We start from the raw sequence: 21,387 nt of genomic DNA, 5'->3' as shown, positions 1-21,387 counted from the left end.
TGCCTCGATTCCAGGGTGATCTTTTAAAAATGACAATCAGATCCTGGCACTTTCCTGCTTCAAACCCTCCAGGTCCTTCCATTACATGTAGGGTAGATTCCAGAACCTTTCCCAGGACCCACCAGGCCCTGCAGGATCTGTCTGATCCTTTGCCACAAACTTCATCATTTGTGGCTTCTAGACACACTGCCTTCCTCCCTGCTCCTCAAACCAAGCTCTTTCCATCTCAAGGTCTTTCCAAAATCTTTGCTCAGGCAGCTCCTTCTCAATCTCCAATTTTCTTCTTTTTTTTTTGACTGCACCACACGGTATATGGGATCTTGGTTCCCTGATTGGAGATTGAACCTGTGTTCCCTACATTGGAAGTGTGTAGTCTTAACCACTGAGCTCCCAAGGAAGTCCCTCAACCTCCAGTTTTAATGTCACAGCCTGGGACAAATCTTCCCTGACCATGCTATGGAGAATCCATTACTCTCCCTCAAAGCATCTTCTTTATTTCCTTTATAGTTAAAGGTAACTATAGCTGGCTATGAGAGCTATTTGTTTATTCTCCCACTGGAGTTTAAGTTCCACAAGGGAAGGGGCGAGTGGTGTGCTGGACTCTTCTCACAAGAGACAACTGTGTAAAATCTTCCCTCTCAGTGATGACTGTTGGTAGCTTAAAGTTGATTTAAAGATATGATTACACCACAGTCATTGGCAAATGCTACAAAGAAGGACTCTCCACGCCATCCCAAGAGCCAGAGTCAGTTATTACACATTTCCCAGCGCCCCACTGAGGGGACTGTATCTGTCTCTCTCCCTACTTAATCCTCAGGATCTAGAACAACGTCTAGCACACAACAGAGGTTCAATATGCAACCTGTGGACTTATCAGACAGTTCAGTTCAGTTCAGTTCAGTCGCTCAGTCGTGTCTGACTCTTTGCGACCCCATGAATTGCAGCACGCCAGGCCTCCCTGTCCATCACCAACTCCCAGAGCTCACTCAGACTCACGTCCATCGAGTCCGTGATGCCATTCAGCCATCTCATCCTCGGTCGTCCCCTTCTCCTCCTGCCCCCAGTCCCTCCCAGCATCAGAGTCTTTTCCAGTGAGTCAACTCTTCGCATGAGATGGCCAAAATACTGGAGTTTCAGCTTTAGCATCATTCCTTCCAAAGAAATCCCAGGGCTGATCTCCTTCAGAATGGACTGGTTGGATCTCCTTGCAGTCCAAGGGACTCTCAAGAGTCTTCTCCAACACCACAGCTCAAACACATCAATTCTTCAGCGCTCAGCCTTCTTCACAGTCCAACTCTCACATCCATACATGACTACTGGAAAAACCATAGCCTTGACTAGGCGGACCTTAGTCAGCAAAGTAATGTCTCTGCTTTTGAATATACTCTCTAGTATATCCACTATCTACATCAGACAGTATGAGAGTATGAGACCAGAAAGAGAGAGAGAGCCTAGAAATATTCAGGCCTCTGAGAGCCTCACTAACCCCACACACTAACCTGCCAACAAGGAGTAGAAGGCGAACTTGACTGTCAGAGCCTTGGGAAGGGAGGGAAGTTAGAGCATTGAATTTGGCTTCAGAAGCCCTAGTTCTAGCTTCTAACTTGTTTTTATGACTCTGGACCAATTTCTTCCTCTTCCCGGCCCTCAATTTCTTTATCTGTAACAGCTGCACGCTGGACTAGATGCTGTATCTCTAAGTCCCTGTGCCGGATTTAATGAAGCCCGTTCATGTACTGTTACCAATTTCTTTATCTGTCACTTCCTGGGTCACTACACTTCACAACTGCAGAAGGGACTGTTTACATTGTATTGAGTTGGCTTTTTGGTTTTGGGGATTTCTGTAGGCTAAAGAAAAATCTGAACGAACTTTTTGGCCAACCTAATAGCAGACCGAGTTACCCAGTACGCAACCTGCAGAGCTGTGCGTGGCGGCTGCGCCCACTTTTGATCCTGGCCACCGGTCATTTCAAGGGGAGACAAATTGGACAGGGAGTTCCTCCCTTTCCTAACATACTAACCAGCTCAAATTGCTCAGACAGTTTGGTTTTGGTTTTCCAACTCCTAAGATTGTGTCCTGCTTGTTATGGAGTGTGCAGATCAAGAGCTTTGGGCATCTGAGGTCAGTGCCAGTCCAGGGGGTGTTTGGACAAAGTAAGAACAAGACAAGGCTCAGGATATGCAATTTGTGGCAAGGCTTTCCCTTGGAAGAGAGGAAGTAGGGCAGTGAGGACCCAGAGAACTGTGGGCCTGTCTGCCCCTGGTCTTTGAATGCGAACTAAAAAAAGGAATTGTGGGGGCCCGTCCCTTTCAAGCCTGCAGGGCCCGCCCTACAACGGATACACCCCACCCATTTGAAAAGTTCTCTGTCTGCACAGAGCTCAACATAAATGCACCAGAACCCAAGCTAAGCTGGATGCTATTGGCTGGGCTTGGTGGGGATAGAGGATGCTGAGGAATGGCCTTGCTTTGCTTCTGAGGGATACGCAGAAGCCCTCTGGTTTTTGGTGCATGTCAGGTATTTATGACTCTAAAACGATCCCAACGTCTCATGCCACTTTTACGACCTTAGAAGAATTAAGGGCTCACGACTCCATCTGCCTTTGCTAGAAAACAAAGGCCTGTCTTGTGAGGTGGTGAGTCCCCTGTCACTGGAGGAATATAAGCCAAGGATAGCCACTTATCTGGGATGTTCAGGTTCCACGTTCCCTCTTGGAAACCCAGGACTCTGAAGCCCAGGGCTCCTCATGAACCTGTGCGTGAGGAAGGGCCAGTCATGCAGTGGGTCCATCTATGTTCTAGATGAAGTTGTTTTCAAATGGAATTCCAGTGTAAACTGGTGCAGGCACGATGGAAAAAAGTATGGAGTTTTCTCAAAAAACTAAAACCAGAGCTTCCACATGGCCCAGCAATCCCACTCCTGGGTATATATCTAGACGAAACTCTAATTCAAGAGGATGCATGCAGCCTACGTTCACAGTAGCACTCTTCACAATAGCCAAGACACAGAAGCAACCTAAATGTTCATCAGCAGATGAATGGGTAAGGAAGATGAGCCATCTACACAATGGAATACCGCTCAGCCCTGAAAAAGAGTGCAACGGCGCCATTTGCAGCTGCATGGATGGGCCTAGAGCTTACCATTCTAAGTCAGTAAAACACAGAAAGACAGCTCTCATAGGTGGAACCTAAAACACGACACAAATGAGCTCATCTATGAAAAAGAAACAGACTCACAAAGAACAGACTTGTGGTTGTCAGGGGGAAGAAGGGGTGGAGAGTGATGGATTGGGAATTTGGGATTAGCAGATGCAGACTAATATATAGCATGGATAAGCAAAGTCTTACTGTGTGGCACAGGGAACTATTTTCAATATCCTGTTACAAACCATAATGGGAAAGAATAGGAAAGAGGATGTATATGTATGTATATGTCTAACTGGATCACTCTGCTATACAGCAGAAATTAACATTGTAAATCAACTATACTTCAATAAAAATACGTTTAAAATAAAATTAAATTAAAAAGAATTTCTGTTGTCAACTTCTTTCTCATGCAATATGTAGCTTTACAACCAGAGGGAAAACTCTGGCTCAGGAAATATTCACAGAAGCATGGAAGCACAGCCCCCAAAGAGCTTTCATAAACGTGAAGGCCAAGCATTTATTTTAGAAGTGATTGAATGGAAGTCTTAAGAGGACATGTGGCTAATTTAAGTTTAGAATGGGAGCCTGAACTTGACCCAGAAGTCTTTATCCACAGTCCAGGGCTTTTTCATGACCCTGGGCTTGGAAGGTCCAGTTAGTGAGAGATACAGTCCAGTCCCAGGCTTTGGTTTCCACTTCTGTAACACTCAGGGTTGGCCCAGATTGGTCCATTTGGGGTAAGTCCTGGCTGATTTCAAATAGCCTTTCCTATAAAATCAATATGAGGCAGGGTGGATCCAACATTCTATTAGCTGTGAACTCCTCTGTGTGACTTAGTTTTTAGTTGTTTTACTGTCCAGCAGGCTGTGAGGAGTCATGGTTTAAAGAAGAGAAGTGTTGCCTGGTGGGGACTGCCTGGGGAAATGTCAAGACCCTAATAGTTACAGGAAGGGCAGATGGTGCGACGCTACACAGAGGAGGAGAAAGTAAGAGGGAAGGAGGTAAACAGTGCCCACTGCCCAAGTGACGGGCAGCCTCGTGGACAGTGGGGTACAGCTGATAAGATGACAGGTGAGGAGATGCAGCTGAGGTGACACAGAAGTTCACAGAAATATGAGAATCACTTTGGCAGAAGTCTGGGAAGGCGTCTTGGAAGAGGAGGCCTTTCTGGAGCTGTTAGGGCCTAGAGAAAGCAGCAATATCCTTTCCACTTTAACCTACCTCCTCTAAGGACATTTGTTATGGAGAAGATGGGGGTTTCCTCTTCTTTCATGGAGACTACAGACTTATTCAGACTGCCCTCCCCAGTGGTTCCTACATCACCCCTACCTCTTCCCCACCCCTTTCCCAACTCCAGGCCAGCCCCATGCTCAGCAAAGCTTTGATCTGGGGCTCTTGGCCTCTGGTTCTGCATAAAAACTCCCTCTGCCCTTGAGAGAGGGGCACCCTTGGCAGACCCTTCTTCCTCAGCCCGTCTCCATCAGCAGGGGGGCACCAGTCCAAGGGAGCCACTGCCAAGCCAAACAGCACTGCAGAAACAGTGAGGGACCTGGCTACTAGGTGGTAGGAAAGTGCCCTCCTGGGCCTCACCCTGGGGAGGGCTGAGCATGAAAGAACATGGCCAAGCCTACTAACTTCTCGGGATTCTTCCTGGCATGTGCCAAGGAGGTGCTAGCCCTGGCGGGGTCCTTGACCAAACCTCCAAGGAAAGACTTGCCTGGTGGTCCAGTGGTTAAAACTTTGCACTCCCAATGCTGGGGACCTGGGTTCAATCCCTGGTCAGGGAACTAGATCCTGCATGCTGCAACCAAGACCCAGCCAAATAAATAAAGAAATATTTTTAAAAAGAAATAAACAGTAAAACAAACAAACCTCCAAACAGACAGAGCCAGAGTAGCTTAGAAATTATGCCACACATAAGTGGAGTTTAGATCTCTCTTGTCAAATCCCCCAGTCAAATCTGAGCCTTGCTGCACTTCAGTTCTGGATGAGTAAGGACGAGGGGACAGCTGTCCTTCCCGAGGGCTACACAGGGGGTCCTAGTGTCCCCTGTGGCTCAGTGGGTGCAAAGAGTTTAGGTGGGACAAGGTGAACATTAAAACGATGTGTTGGTGTGCTTAGTCACTTAGTCGTGTCCGACTCTTTCTGACCCCATGGACTGTAGCCCACTAGGTTCCTCTGTCCATAGATTTTTCAGGCAAGAAATACTAGAGTGGGTTGCCATTTCCTTCTCCAGGGGATCTTCCCAATCCAGGGATCAAACCCCCGTCTGTCTCCTGTGTCTCCTGCATTACAGGCAGATTCTTTACCCACTGAGCCATCTGGGAAAACTTGAGAGCTCACGTTTAATGGATATTAAAAAACTACAAGCAAATCAAAACTGAGATTTCAGAGCAATCATTGTTTAGGATGAGGGTATGTGAAAAGACTGAGTGGACTTAAAGTCAATTGAATGAAAATTATTAAGTGAAAATATTCCAGATGTTTCACAAATACGGCCAGAGTTATGTGAGTGGTACAGGAAAAGCAGGAAAGAAGGTGGCCTTTGGAGATGATCAAACCTGGATTTGGAGTCTGGAACTCATCTTTATCGGCAGCTGCAAGACCTCAGGCAAGTCACATGACCTCTAGGAATTGCAGTTTCTGGACTCAGACCTCCCTGGATTCAAATCCCAGGCTGTGACTTTATGACCCTGGTGATCTTGGGTAAATTACTTAATGACATGCCTCAGTTCCCTCAGCTCTGAAGTGGGGGAGATAACAGCACCCCTCTTATAGGATTATCGAGAAGATGAGTGCTCAGACAAAGCCTGATTCGTGGGAGCTCTCAGTGGCTGCTAGCAAGTAGTACACGTTTAGCAGAGCACCTCATCCTTGCCAGACGTGTCATTTGGTAATCAATATTATTTCCAATGGTTTATGCTAATTATACAAGGTAGGCATTATCATTTCCATTATACCTTCCAAGGGGCTTCCCTGGCGATTCAGATGGTAAAGGATCTGTTTGCCATGTGGGAGACCCAGGTTTAAGCCCTGGCTCGGGAGATCCCCTGGAGAAGGAAATGGCAGCCCAATCCAGTATTCTTGCCTGGCGTATTCCATGGACAGAGGAGCCTGGTGGACTACAGTCTATGGGGTCGCAGAGAGTCAGACATGACTGAGTGACTAACACTTCCACATACATTCTGGAGAGAGGCTGTGACCTACCCAAAGTCACACACTTATTAAGTGCCAGGGGCATTATTCAAACCCCAAGTCAATGGTACATGCCCCTAATATGAACCTTGGGCTCAGACTCAGTGTCCCCACCTGTTCAATGGGTTTCACATCATCTCCCCAGTCACTAAGGCAGATTCTGGTCCGGTGATTCCCAGGAATTGGACCATAGCTGGGTCTACTACTGGGGTCTGCTGTTCAGCCCCTGCCATCTTCTCTGGGCGCTCCCAGCTCCTTCTGGGGTACCAGAGGACATGTCCACATTCTGTGGTCCACGGATGATGTCTGAATCACTACACTTTGTGGGAAAAGAGGCATTTTAGACTTCTGTTCCACCCCCGTGCTCGCTGGGAAGTCCCGTTACATACCTAGGTTTCCATTGCGTAAAAGCACGTCCCATCCCACGCCTCCCTGTGTCCTCTCTGAGTCACAGTAAAGAGCACTGAACAGCACGGGACCAGCTGGGCTGGCTTGGGCTGCACGCTGTGAATGATTTTCCCCTTTCAAAGCCCTTCTCCCATCAAGAATCCCTCCTGCAAGACCTGCCCACTTATAACCACCACCACCTTCTTCTTGTCTGGAAAGAAAGCCTTTAATAACAAATGGCCTTGGACGTGTCAGGAGTGAATACCCAGGGGACTGGTGTCCTAAGAAAGGTGCCTGGAGCTTGGGTGATACTTATCTCAAGAAGGAGTAACTACTAGGATTTCAGGCTGTTGCAGGCTGGGGGGAGGTTTTCATTGATTAATTCATTCATTCCACAACCACTTATCACTTGACTACTTTGGCCGGGCACTTCTCTGAACCTTGGGGTACACATGTAAAACAACATTCAAGAATGCACGCCCTGTAATCTGCATTTCTATTGCTGTCCTGACACAGAACGGGGAAAGGAGGGTGGTGCAAACTGGGAGAGCAGTGGTGCCGTAGGTATATACACTGTGTCGTGTAAAAGAGGCAGCTGGCGAGGAGCTGCCGCACAGCACAGGGGGCCCCGCCTGGAGCTCCGCGATGACCTAGAGGGGTGGGATTGGGCTTGGAGGGAGTTTCGAGAGGGCGGGGATATATGTACATACTTATGGCTGATTCACTTTGTTGTACAGCATAAACTAGTGCAAGAGTGTAAAGCAACTATGAGCTTCCTCAGCAGCTCAGTGGTAAAGAACCCGCCTGCCAATGCAGAAGACACAAGAGTCACGGGTTCGATCCCTGGGGCGGGAAGATCCCCTGGAGGAGGAAGCGGCAACTCACTCCAGTATTCTCGTCTGGGAAATCCCATGGACAGAGGAGTCTGGCGGGCTACAGTCCACAGAGTCACAAAGAGTCGGACACGATTGAGGGACTGAGCGCACACACAAAGCAATTATATTCCAACAACGACGACGAAAAGAACTCTTGCTCTCCTGATTACACCCTGTTGGAGGAGACAGACAATACACAAGGTGAATTTAAAAAATTGGTATTAATGCTCGAGAGTGAGGAATACCCCAGTGGGACTAAAGCAGGGGCAGGGGTTTATGTAAGGGGGTGCACACAGGGGAGGCTGACATTTTAGTTAGGGGAGCAGGAAAGGCCTCTTTGAGAGGAGGTGTTAGAGAAAAGACCTGAAGGAAGTGAGAGAGGCTCTATGGTGGTGAGCATCCCAGGCAGACGGTGAAGCCCAAGGTGCCAGGTATGTTTCAAGAACATTCCAGAAACTGAGTGAGTGGAGCAGAAGGAGCAAGTGGGGGAAGAGTAGAGGATGAGGTCAGAAAGGCAGGGGAGCTGGATCCCATAGGTCTCTCACCCAGAGAAGAAGGAGAGCCCCAGAGGGTTTGGGGCGAAGAGATAGGATGTGATCTGATCTATATCCCAGCAGCATCCCTCTGGCCACTGGGAGCAAGAGCTGAAGGGACAGGGCAGAGGCAGGGAGACCAGCGGGTTGGCTGTGGCCACAAGCCATGGGAGCCTTTCTGGGTGTCCCCTCGGCAGCCCCCAGACCTCTGTCTGTCCCCCGGTTCTAGTCCTCCAGGCTGAGTAGAGGTGGAAAGACAGATGGCAGACCAGAGCTTTCACACCAAGGATGATGGAATCAGCCCAGCTTACAGGCTGGGGCTGTGGGAGGGGGCGAGTCTGAAGATGCACTCAAAGGCAGGCAGATCCACAGGGAAAAGAGAGGAAAGAGCAGGGACCGTCTCGGTGACCATTCTGACCCATTCGGGACGACCAGAGGGGCCTCTTGCCGAGCCTGCCAGCATATCTGCCCCGGCTGGCCTCACCATCAACAGCAAGCACATTCCACAGCTGATGTTTGGCTTGTGGTCTGGCCGGGTCTTCTCGTTGGTTTCTTCTGCTCTGAAAGGCTTTTAAAATCAGAGTCTGGGTTCTCTTTAAGTTTGGGGCATGAATCACTGCTTCTGGGTCTGGAAAGGGGATGGAGGGACAGGAGGCCCCATGCCAGGAGTGTTCTTGGTCTCTCTCTCAGGCCCGAGTGACACTAAGGCACGTATATGTGACAGGCTTCCCGTCAAGACACGCTGAGTCAGACTCCCTTCCAAGCACCCAGCCAACATGTCCACCTGCCCCAAAGCCCCATGGGTTCAACACATCCAGAATCCACTCGACTTCCTGTTCCTTAAACGCCCGGCCCCATATTCTCTCCTCTTCCTTCCCTGGGGACCAAGGACGCTCAGTCTGCCCCGCACAGGGTCCTTTCTCCTCCCCTCTCACCACCTGTACACCAGGCTCTGGCGTCCTCCTGCCTGGGTTGGAGCTGTCTTAGCAACCTCCTTGCTCCTGGTTGTTGTCCTGTCTCATCAACAGCGCCCCCCACCCCACCCCATATCCACCCCACAAAGGAGCCTCTCAAAACAGATTAGAACATGCCTCTGTGTGTGTGGCAGTCACTCAGCCACATCTGATTCTCTACGACCCCATGGACTGTAGCCCACCAGACTTCTCTGTTCACGGAATTCTCTAGGCAAAAATACTGAAAGTGGGTAGACATTCCCTTCTTCCCCTGGGGATCTTCCCAATCCAGAAATCGAACCTGGGTCTCCTGCATTGCAGGCAGATTCTTTACCATCTGAGCCACTAGGGAAGCCCAGCACATGCCTTTAACCTCCCCCCAAAACCTCCAATGGCTCCCATGCTACATCCAAAGGCCTTAGTTGGCATTCAGTCCTCTCTCAGGGGCCGCAGCCCATGTTCCATTCTTGCTGATCCCTACAGCACACACTCCAGCATCCTGCTGACCAACATCAGGCCATTTTCCAGACATACTCTCTGCTCTATTTACATTTACAAATCGTCTCTTTTTCAGCTCTCAAATCCCAGAGTCTTTGTAGCTCTCTTACAGCTTTTATTACTTCCTCCTTTGTCTTAGTTATTTTTCCAAAGATCTCTCTCCTCTTAGGCCATAAACTGCTTGAAGGGCAGGACTTATCTCTTATCTTTTATCCTCCAAAGAGCCTGGCAGAGCACCTAATACAAACCACTGTGTTAGGACCTCTTGTGGGTGCATCTGCAAAGAAAACAAAGACATCTCTCTTGCCCTTAAATCTCTTTCCATTGTCTTGGATAGACAGTTCTTTCATTCAACACACATTATGTGAGCAGTACAATGACTGGTGGTCTTCTCAGGGGGCTCTGTGGTAAAGAACTCGCCTGCCAAACAAGGCGATACAGAAGCCTCGGGTGCGATGCCTGGGTCAGGAAGATCCCAGAGAAGGAAATGGCAACCCACTCCAGTATTCTTGCCCGGGAAATTCCATGGACAGAGGAACTGGTGGGCTTCAGTCCATGGGGTCACAAAGAGTCAGACACAACTGAAGCAACTGAGCATGCACACGCTATGTCTGGCATTATGGGAGAGCTGAGGACACAGAGAATGATAAGAGGCATGGCCCCTGCTCCAGTCCAGTGGGGGACACCATTCAGGCATTTGCAATACTGTGTGGGGTATGACATCATGGGAAGAACAAGCATCTCAAGATTCACACCAGTGACCGACCCAAGGTCTGACTGAGTCAGGTGCGGTTTTCAGGAGGAAGACCTGAAGACTAAGTGGGAGACAAGAGAAAGAGGGGGTCAGATCAGGTATAGGGGACAATATGATGAAGGACAGAGACAGCTGGCGTGTTTGAGAAACTCAGAAGCTCAGTTTAGTGGAGGTGCCGCATGCTCCTGTGAGCGAGGAGTCCTGGGTACAGGCAACTCAGGGTCTGGTGAGTTCTATTAAAGAGGCTAGACTCAGTGTAAAAGCAACAGGGAGCCGTTGAGGGCCTTAAGCAGAGGAAGTGACTATACACTCAGTTTGTGTTTTAGCTTCACTTCATCTGCTATTGGGGAAGGTCTGGGTGGATGGGGGCAGGAGGGAAGATGACACCTGAGTTTGTGCTGGGGCCTCAGGCTGGTCCCAGGGGCTTCCTCCTCTGCCTTCCGGGCAAGCCTCTTCACTTTTTCCTGATAGAGCATCCCTTCCCCACCCAACGTGGGTTTCTCTTCGCCAGTTCCAACCCTGAGTCAGGTGCTTCCTTTACGTGAACGCTCAGAATAGCTTCAGTGGGGCCCAGAATCACAGGGGCGGGGTGACCCTAATGGGCTTTGTCCGACCCTCTGCTGGACACCCCCCGCCGTGCCAGTCCATCTGCACTCGAGCAGTTCTGACCAGGATCCTTGGCCAACTTGGTGACCCTGTGGCCCCTCTTGGGCTTCTCTTTGGCCCACATGGGACCACACAGTGATCAGTAGCTTATGGCCCTGTGTGGGACACAGATAGGGTCACTAATGTATAGCCCTCCAACTGCCAACCCCCAGCCCAAATTCCACGTCGTGCCTCAGCTCCCCACACTGTGCTTCCATGCTGTGTCTCCAGCACAGCTTGGCATGAATCCTGTGAAACTGCAGGTGGGGAAGGTGGGCTGGAAAACTGGGAGATAGGAGATCTGGTTACATCTAGGCTGCACTACGGATTGTCAGGTGACCCTGAGCAAGTCATTGCTGTTCCCTGGACAGTGTTTTCTCTTCTGCTTGACTGGGAATTGAGTTTAGATGACACCGGTGGTTCTCAGGCTCAGCTGCCCGTTAGAACTCCTGTGGAGCTTTAAAAAATGCCAACACTGGGCTCTACCATAGAGAGTGATGGTGTGGTCTGGTGGGGCCCAGGCAAAGGTTTTGTTTTACACCATCATTCCCTTCTTCACCCAGGAATGAGAACCACGGGATTTGCTGATTGTCTGCAGACCAAGAGTGGGGTCTGAAGTGGGCAGGTAAAAAAACCCAAGAAGTAACTCCTTATTTACAAGTGTTAGCCCAGCAGGACCACAGAAGTGCCCATACCCTCTGCTGGCGGGAAGGCTAGGTGGCACTGTGGTAAATTGTCCACCTGCCAATGCAGGAGACATAAGAGACATGGGTTTGAGCCCTGGGCTGGGACATCCCCTGGAGAAGGGCATGGCAGCCCACTCCAGTATTCTTGCCTGGAGAATCCCATGGACAGAGGAGCCTGCCGGGCTATAGTCCATAGGGTCAGACACAGCTGAAGTGACTTGGCATGCACGCATGTGGAAAGGCCAGTATTTCGAGGTTTGGTTTCTCGTGTTCACCAAGGGGCTACTCCAGAGCCCAGCATCAGATGCTTGAAGGTCCCCCAGAAAGGCTCTCAAAGTGGTCTTGGGTTAGTAACTGGGAACAGAAGCATCTTCTGAATTCCATGGCTTAAAAATCATCCCATGGTCCTGGCTATGCGCCAACAGAACTGGTTCAGGGATCCTCTGCATCTACAGACACCAGCACTTTGCACCAGCAGCCTGTGTGTGATCTGCACCTTTCTGCCCTCACTGTGTTCCCTGAGGCGAAGGCTGGGCCTTATCTGGTTTGGAATTTCCAGAACCTGGAGATGCCTGGGGTTTTGTGGGTGCTCAGTACATACTGGCCAAATGGACAAACCACTCAGTTTCTTCATATGTCAAGAGGGACCCTGTGCCTTCCTTGCCAAATCACAAGCCTGAGAGAAGAGAACTCTGTGAGAAGTGGCTCAGGCTCCACACTCAGAACGGGCCCCCTTGGTCTGATGCTCTGCTGTGGCCATCTTGAAATTCTTAATAGTCTTTAAACAAGGAGCCCTGTATTTTCATTTTGCACTAGGCCCCACAGATTATGTAGCTGGTCCTGTGTATGTGGTGAGTGGTGGGAATAAACTCAGAGAAGAGCTCTGTCTACATACTATTTATGGGACTTAATGATTGCCAGCAACCACTGAATATAAGGGGCTAAGGGATCCAGGAAAAGAGCAGTTCCAGTGGATGGAGAGGAGATAGACATAGTTTTGTGGTCTTCTTCCTGGCAGCAGGAGAAAGCAGCAGTCTGAGGGCTTGGGGATGGGCAAGACAGGGCGAATGATGGAGACTGGAGACACCCTCAGCAGGATCTTGTCCTACCTGCCTGCCACAGATGTAGAAAATCTCCTATTAGAACTTCATTCCTTTGGCTGAAGCAATGCTTTCTCCTTAAGTTTCTCTGATGAGTATAGCAAATTAGGTTCCTAATCTCGTCTTTGACCAGAAGATCTCCCTTGGAGTTTCTATGTGATCTTGGGGAAATCACTTAATTTAAAGAAAATATTTATTTATTTATCAGCACTGGGTCTTACTTGTGGCATGCAGGATCTTTAGTTGCAGTGTGTGAACTCAGGTGTGGTGTGTGAACTCTTAGCTGAGACATACGGGATCTAGTTTCTGGACCAGGGATCGAACCCAGGCCAGGTTGCATTTGGGAGCATGGAGTCTTAGCCACTGGACCACCAGGGAAGTCCCAGAAAATCACTTAACTTTGAAAAACCTCTCTCTCCCCTCTCTATCTAATGGACATACCTCTGACCTCAGCTAGTCTATTCTGACTGATAGAAAAAATATACGGAGTGCTCTTTGCAGAATGTTGGAAGTTACATCCACTTGCTCATTTCATGATTTTTCCATGGCCTTCCTGAGGCCCAGTCTGCAAAGAATCGAGTTCTGGAAATCTGCAGGGTCAGGATTCCTGGTAGCCTGACCCAGCTGGGTGATGCGGCTTGGGCAAGAAAGCTGTCAACCCCAGCTGTGGAGGCAGGAGCCCCTTCTCTCTGTGTCATCCTGTTTGGAATCCTAGAGCACATTGCTATAGCAACTTGCCTAACTCGCCCCACATGCCACGTGGAAAAACCTCTGCTGCTTTAGAGCAGCATTACTAAACCACAGACTGGCTTCTCCTGCGTTACAGGATGAGGGCTCCCATCATACACAAGGGTCTAGGTAGGAGGCGTCTGACCAGAGACTGAGAAGTGAGCTAAGGCGTTGGACCGTGCCAGGAAGGTCCCTCGCTTCAACTATTTGGTCTCACATAATTCAGATCCTGGTACCTGAAATTCCATCAGTAGCCCCTTGTTCCTCTGGCTCAAACACAAACCAGTTAAAATGCAAATCCCTTTGGGTAGGATCCATGAAGTTGTCACCATTCATTAGTGCTGTTCAGCATGAATTAACTCATTGGGCCGGGAACTCAGAGCAGGTTTTGATTAGGGGAAGCAGAGGTGGGGAAGGGAGAAGAGGAGTGCCCAGCCTGGACCCTGAGGATGGGCTGGAGAGAGAGTCAGAGTGGCCCAGAGTATTGGGTCTTGGGGGCAGATGGGGGAGCCCTCCTTGGCCCTGAGTAGGAAGGCAAGTGAGGGAGAGAAGCTCTCATATTACAAGACATGGCATGAGGATCACTCCTTACCAAGCCAACATCCTGACTGAGAAATCACTGTCTAGCTGAGTCTGAAGGAGGGAGCAGCCTCCCTGGGCCAGTGCCCCATGAGGGTGGCCACTGTATACAGCCCTCACTTTCCCTGAGGACAGCATCTTCCAGGAAGAGCATCTTATTCATCTTTCTTTAGGCCCACATCCTAAAGAGACATTAGTTAGTTAGTGTTAGTAGCTCAGACATGTCCAACTCTTTGCAACCCCATGGACTGTAGCTCAGCAGGTTCCTCAGCCCATGGAATTTTTCAGGCAAGAATACTGGAGTAGGTTGCCATTTCCTTCTCCAGGGGGTCTTCCCAACCCAGGGGCTGAACCCAGGTCTCCTGCCTTGCAGGCGGATTCTTTACCATCTAAACCGCCAGGGAAGAGACATTATGCATGGATTAAAGGCAAACACCAAACACCACCTCTTACTCAGTCAATCAGCGTGACTCCAGACGAGCTATTTAACGTCTCACGTGTAACCTGGTGGTTGTGGCCACAGCGAGGTCTAGCTGAGATGTGAGAAAGTGTTTGAGGCAGTGCCTGGTATCGATCAAGCGAATTATGGGAAGGGTGATCCACGAACTGCTGCTGTTTGCTGAGGCAGTACTGGGTGCCAGATGCTGCACCAAACACTTGATAGGAATGAACCGTAGATCACCTAAAGGACACATCAGCCTGTGAAGTTGTTATTCTACCCATTTTACACGCGAGGACTGAGTCTCAGAGGGGCTTATCCAGGGTTACCCAGGCAGAAGGGATTTGAACTCGGTTGGGTTCCCAGGTCACACATATGCTAATCATCACTCCTGCTCAGCATAAGTGACAAAGCAAATGAGGGGCAGAGGTAGGGGGCGAGGTGGGAGGGGGGCATGTTTGACCACACTGGCTTTTTCCTCCAGGTGGGATTTTATTCATCTTGTGAAGGCTGTAAATACACACTATGAAGACACTTCATGAAATTATGCGGGGAGCTTATTTATTTTTGGTTTACAAGGTGACCAGCTGCAGTCTCCTCCCCTTCTCCCCTCGCAGGTAACATTTTGGACTTTCACCTGGCAGGGTGGGGACAGTCCTGCCTAGACCACAGCTCCGCAGAGCAAGCACTTCACACTGAGGGCATGTGGGTGACTTCGGAGCTCACAATTATTTCAGGGAATGTAGTTTCAAATGGCTGTGAACTGCTGATGGTAGCCCACAGTTTGACAGTGGCCGGGCAGTGTGATTAAGCTATGAGGGCAGCAGAGACACCGTTTTGGAGATGGGTTGGTGCACGTTTCAAGCTTGCTTCATAGCTGACCTTTCCTGAGTCAGCCAAGGGCTGTCGCTGCCTGGGGATGACTCTGATGGATCCTTTCTCTTTGTAGCTGTGATAGAACACTGTATGGAGGGTCTGGAAGCTAGAGTGAGACAGTGATCTCCAGAGTCAGGCATTAAGAAGAGCAAAGAGGGCTTTTGGAATTTTCAAAAGTCCCCTCTTTATATCAAGAGCCAGGCCAGCCCAGCCCAGCGCATAGTTCTGACCTAAGCAGTGAATGGAGAGGATGGAAGGGAAGTTCCCTGTTGCTGGAGGAAGTGATCACTACAGGAGGGAGAGGAAGAGGGTCACAGAGGGCAAAACAAAGGTGAGTTGCTGTCTGAGTTCCTCAGGGGCCCACTGCCCTGTGTGGGTGGGGCTAGGAACAATGAGGATCGTGAGGAGACAGGCTTCCCATCTGTGGGGGGAGCACTACAGAGTGAATAAGAAGAAGAGGGTCGTTTTCTACTTTCATCTCCTTAGGGACCCCAGGGTCTGCCTGTGGAAGGGTGCTGAAGCTCCTCGGCTGATGGTAGCTGAGAGGCTTGGCTGACAAGCTCCCAGTAGGGTGGGCACTGGAGAGGCAAAGGGACAACCCTTATCTCTTTTCCCTCTTCCTAAGGGCTTGGATCCTTTTAGTCTTTGCACATCCGTGGTGCCCAGCACTGTGCATTTTCCATACAAGATTTTTCTGCCGAATAAGACCCCCACCCACAAGGGTCATCTGTGTGGGATGGTTCTTCTCTCCAACAACACAGTAGCCTCCTGCCAGGATCACATTGACTTCAAAACAGCCTCAATGGCAACCCCTCTCCCCCAAGTTTCCATTATGATCAAGACTTTGGGCCAGGCCTTTGGGGAAAGGGGTTAGGGAAGTTCAGGTTTACTTAGGGCCCTGGCATGTATGTTTCCACTGAGTTTCCAGTATCCTAGCACTTCCTCTAGACTTCCCTTACGGATCTGAGTTTGAAAGTTGCATCTCTGCATCCTCAGATCCCTTGTTCAATGGCTGGTACCCTCATCAATGATGATGATGATGCTGGAGAAGAAAGACAAACTCCTAGATGCTCAATGCTGCTGCTGCTGCTGCTAAGTCGCTTCAGTCGTGTCCGACTCTGTGCGAACCCATAGACGGCAGCCCACCAGGCTCCCCCGTCCCTGGGATTCTCCAGGCAAGAGTACTGGAGTGGGGTGCCATTGCTCAATATGTGCCCGGAATGTTCAATTACTTAATATACATTATACATCTTCGGATACTCTTTAAGTTCTATTATTAATATTATCATCTGCATTTTGCAGACGAGACAACTGAGGCACAGGGCTGGTTAGTAACTTGCCAAGGAAACAGAATCCCAGTGATCAGAGGTCAGACCCGTCCCAGGCAGCGAAGAGCTGGGACCTTCAGCCCCACACTGTGTCTGGTCTCCGTGTGTATAAATCATCTGTCAGGTAACAAGTGCTCATCATGGCTAAGGTTTTTACATTTTTTTTTTCTGCTTCCAAACTGGGAGGAATTAATTTTTATTTTATTTTTAAAAATTTGTCAAAGTATAGTGGATTTACAATGTTGTGTCTAATTTCTTGTACAGCAAAATGATTCATTAGTATATGATCTTCCATAATCATCAGATGGGTCATGATAGGGAAGTTCTGCTCAGTGGACCTGCTCTCTCAGAATGTCAGCTGTAGACATCTTTGGACTTGTCTACTTTTTTTCTGGCTTTCTTGATAGTTTTGCCCATGTCATCACCCTGCCCAGCCTGCAGCAGGAGCTCTGGAAAGATAAAGGCTCTGAACTCATAATGGCTTCAGTGAGGACTTCCATCCCCCTACCCGCCCACCCCAACTTGGCCTCTGACAAGTTTCCTGCCCAGCTACACTGTGCCATCACCAGTAGGCAAGCTCATATTGAATCCATGTGATGCACAGATGGGAGGTCAACATCAATCCTGTTCTGGAGCTGGGAGTATGGGCCCAATGATCTCTGTGACCCTTCTAATCTTCAGAGTCCCCACGAATCAGAATCATCTTGGTGCTTTTCAAATACTCACCTTTTGTTTCTTTAACTACCGTAGTTCCAGGAAATGACACTTTAATGTACAAACAGTCCCACTTGAAGGTCTATCCACACTACACATTTCTTCAAGGCCCAGTGCAAATGCTATCTCCTCCTCCAGGAAGCCTCCCTTGCTTATTCAAGCAGAACTGAACTTCCCCTGTTTGAACTGTAGCCCTTAGCTCCTCTGTGCCACTCACTCCCCAGTGCATCTATTTAGCTTTCCCTGCTCTCACCTTGTTCTCAGCTACAGGCAGGGCCCAGACTGCATACATGCTTGGGCCCCACCCCCAGCTCCTTGCAAGCAGATGTCGTTCCAAAATTGATTGATGCGTTTAATGAATCCCATATTTCAAGAACCCAGACTGACCAGACATAACTCAGGAGTGGTTTTCTCCATATAAAGGGAGTTCTGAGTCACAAATCCTGTCCCTGTCCTTCACCCTACTCCCTTACCCACCCCCCTTCATCCTTACTTTACTATTATCATTATCAACCATTGATTCAACCCTACTGTTGACCAAGTCCTGTATTAACAACTTTTCACTTAATCATGCCAACCACTCAGAATTTCTATCTCCATTCACAGAGGAGGAAATCTGTTGGAGAGACTGTATAACCTGCCTAAGGTGGGCAGCAGAGCCGGATGGGAAGCCATGACTGATTTCAAAGCCTTTGCCTCTAGTTTCCTTAAGACTCTAGCCTATAAAGCAGCTGTGTGTGGGCTCAACTGCTCACTCATGTCCAACTCTTTGGAACCCCATGGACTGTAGCCTGCCAGGCTTCTCTGTCCATGGGATTCTCCACCCAGAAATACAGGTGTGGGTTACCATTTCATACTCCAGGGGATCTTCCCAACCCAGGGATTGAAACCGCCTTTCCTCCATCTCCTGCACTGCAGGTGGATTCTTCACCACTGCAGCACCTGAACAGCCCCATGAAGCATCGACTTCAACTCAAGCTCTGATGGGCCCACATATCTGGGATCACACAGGAGTGCATTCCCTTTTCCTGTGGCTGGATCTGCTCGTGACTTGAAGACAGTGCCTGGAGTTCCCCCTCTTGCCTAAATGACCTAGAGAGAGCTTCACCTCTGCTTCCGTCAGCTGGTTTCTAGACATATTCTCGCCCTGGTTCCAGCTCTTCCCCTGCTGTCCCCAACTCTCCCTCCTCCCCAGCTTAAAGCATCTATGTTTGTTTTCAGCTCTGACTCTAGGATCTGAACTGTACCCCACCAGCAGCGGCCCTTTCAACTACAGAAGCTCCGCTACAGACGGCAACAGGGTGTACGGGTTTCCAGTGGTATCCCGGGACTGGGATGAAGTTCCTTGGGCTGGGGGCGCTCCACCTGTGCTCTTTGAGGGCGCCTCTCCCCCTGCCATCGCATCTGACTCCCACTGCTGGCCCATCCCGGATCTGGAGCCAACGCAGAAGAGGAGGCTAGGCCCAGCGGCCAGTCCCCGAGGCGCTGGTCCCTGCCAGAGCCCGGGGCCACGCCAAGGAAGAGTCCTGCAAGTTTTCCGGATTCCGTAGAACAGCGCCTCTGTCTGCCGCCCTGGAGTGGCGGGTCGCACCAGGATGTCAGGTGTGGGGACTCCCCGGCCGGGTGCGCCGGTGCGGAGAGCCCAGGGTGGCTTCTCGCTCCTGGCCGCCCGTCCCGCCGGCCCGGGGCCCCTGCCGCGCCCGGACACTTGGAGCGCATTAGGCTGCGGCGCACGTCTCGGCGACCGCGGCGTCCCCGGCGTCCCCAGCTTTATTGAATGAGCGCACAATTCTGAGCGCGGGTTGGCGGACGATGGCCCGTCCCTACTTCGAGGTCAGGTAACGTTTTCGGGGGGCCCTGGCCTGCCGAGCGGCGCCCCGCCGCCTTTGGCTCGGCCCTCGACGGCTCGCCACAGCCTGGGCGCCGACCGCCCCAAGGCTTCGCTCCCCAGCACCCTCCTTCCCCCGGACCGCCGCACCCAGCTCCCGGCTCTTAGCGATGCTGCCTCCGCGAGCCTCGGCGCTCGCGCGACCCCGAGTGGCCCCCGTGGCGGTGCGGGAAGCTCGGTGGGGCCCTTGGAGAGAAGCAGGGTGCCCGGAGGCCGCCGGCCCTCGGTGCTTTTCAACTCGAGCCTCTTCAACTCTTCCCAAACACACCAAAGTCCCGGGTCCAGGCCGCCTCGGCGCGCCTCGCTCCGGTGTAGAACTCGGCGAGCCGCCTGACTGCAGCCACTTCCCGGGGAACCCACGTCCCCAAAGCCGCGGAGGTCGGACCCTGGGAGCGCACCGCGACGGGCTCCTGGCCGCCGGACCCCAGGCCTCGGCGGGTCAGGGAGGGGCTGCCGGAGGCCAGGGCTGGGGTTAGGAGCGGGACGTACCTGGCCACAGGCTGAGGGTCCAGGCCACCAGGAGGCCCCTGGGCAGGTCCATGGCCCGCGCGGCGCGGCGGCGGGGCCCGGTCGGAGCGGCGGCGGGGGGCGGCTAGCCAGAGCGGCAGCCTCCTCTGCGCGGCGCCCCGAGCCTGCACTGCGCGCGGCGCCCGGCTCCCTGACAGCCGCGGCTCCTTCAGAGGAAGTGGGAGGGCTGGAGCGGCGGGGAGGGGCGCCGGACACCGCGGGGCTCTGGCTGCGGTCCAGTCTCGGCCCCTCTGCCACCTGGGCAGGCGGCCGGCTGCGGCCTCGACGCGTCTCCTGATTTCTCCTTCTGCCCCCACCCCACTCCTGCCGTTGGAGACAATTCCAGAAAACCACCGCTCCTGGGAACCCCCTCGTCAGTGCCGCGCCTCCCTCCACACCGCCACCACCGAATTCAGAGTCTGTTCAGGGAAACTGACTTCCAGTCCCACGTCCCAGAGGAAGGAGCTTCAGAAAGCTCAGAGGGTACCTCAGGTGACCTAGGGCCACGACTGGGTCTCTCTCGGCTCAGAGGAGTGGATGTCCCTACAACGTCCATTCTGAGACAGCCCCCTGCTGTCCTGCACCCTGGGGCTTGGAATGCAAAGCCAGGGTTCTTCTCCTGACCCTGGAAGAAACGCAGATTCCCCCTCTACCTCCACGGTGTCCTCCCTGCAAGCCTGAGGCATTCCAAAGCATCCAGGAGGACCCTCTGCCCACTGTTACCATAACAGCGAAGATCTTCTTTGGAACCCAGCTACCTTCCTTCCCAGCACTTCTAACCACTCACTGACAGTTAAATTCAAAGCACATTTTTTGCACAAGCTTTAAATCAGGCCCTGGACCACAATCCGTGGGTGTGGAGGCTGCCCTTTCTAGAAAGGGAGACAGCTGAGGCAGAGGGTAGGATGGCCAGTGTGGTGAAAACTAGAGTAGTCCCTCCTCACTTTCTCAGGAAAACCTTCCCTCAACCCCCTCCTCAGCCCCCATCCTCAGCAGGTCAGGTCCCCAGATACATGCTCATTCTCCCCAACTCGTATTTTTTTCATTGTACTTAGTAGAAAAACTTGACATTAATCAGTGCAATCGTTTGATTAACTCTTCTCTCCTTGCCCAGACTGAAAACATCACTGGGGTAGAAATCTCTAGGTCACACTGAGCACTTAGCCCCCAGCACCCCAGGAACATAGTAGGTGGGTGGATGGATGGATGAATGGATGGGTGGATGAGGGCAGATGGTATGTGGGTACACAGAGTGGGGATTCTGACTGAGAGGGACAGGAAGGTTTCCCAGAGGAGGTGACACTTAGGCTAGGTTCTGGAGAGCAAAGTGGGTTTTGAGAAGCCCCAGGTTCACGCAAGAATAGTAGTAGGCATTGTGCCCACCACCGTAATGCCCCTCTCCTCTTGCTAGCTACCCTGGTTTTTATTCTGGCATCCTCGCTTCTCCCATTCAGCCAGTCTTTGGAAGAAGCTCATTCTTTCTCTCTCTGGGGTGTGTGTGTGTGTTTGCACATGTGTTGGGGGAGGCATGTGGTTTAGGCTGAAATGAATCAG

General features: G+C 51.1%; 1 protein-coding gene across 2 annotated transcripts in view; it reads right to left on the bottom strand.

The window, feature by feature from the left end:
- Window positions 1-19,890, bottom strand: part of LOC120852508 (integrin alpha-11) — a 139,096-nt gene extending 119,206 nt beyond the window's left edge. For both annotated transcript variants that reach the window (XM_040225785.1, XM_040225784.1), the window contains exon 1: window positions 19,816-19,890. In XM_040225785.1, coding sequence (XP_040081719.1) covers window positions 19,816-19,867 — 52 coding nt within the window. In that variant the 5' untranslated portion in view covers window positions 19,868-19,890. The remainder of the gene's footprint in view (window positions 1-19,815) is intronic.
- Between the last annotated feature and the right edge of the window lie 1,497 nt (window positions 19,891-21,387).

Source organism: Oryx dammah, unplaced genomic scaffold (assembly GCF_014754425.2).
Source record: "Oryx dammah isolate SB20612 unplaced genomic scaffold, SCBI_Odam_1.1 HiC_scaffold_26, whole genome shotgun sequence".
Taxonomy (NCBI): Eukaryota; Metazoa; Chordata; class Mammalia; order Artiodactyla; family Bovidae; genus Oryx; species Oryx dammah.
Note: the sequence above shows the minus strand (reverse complement) of the source record. Positions and strands in the feature narration are given on the sequence as shown.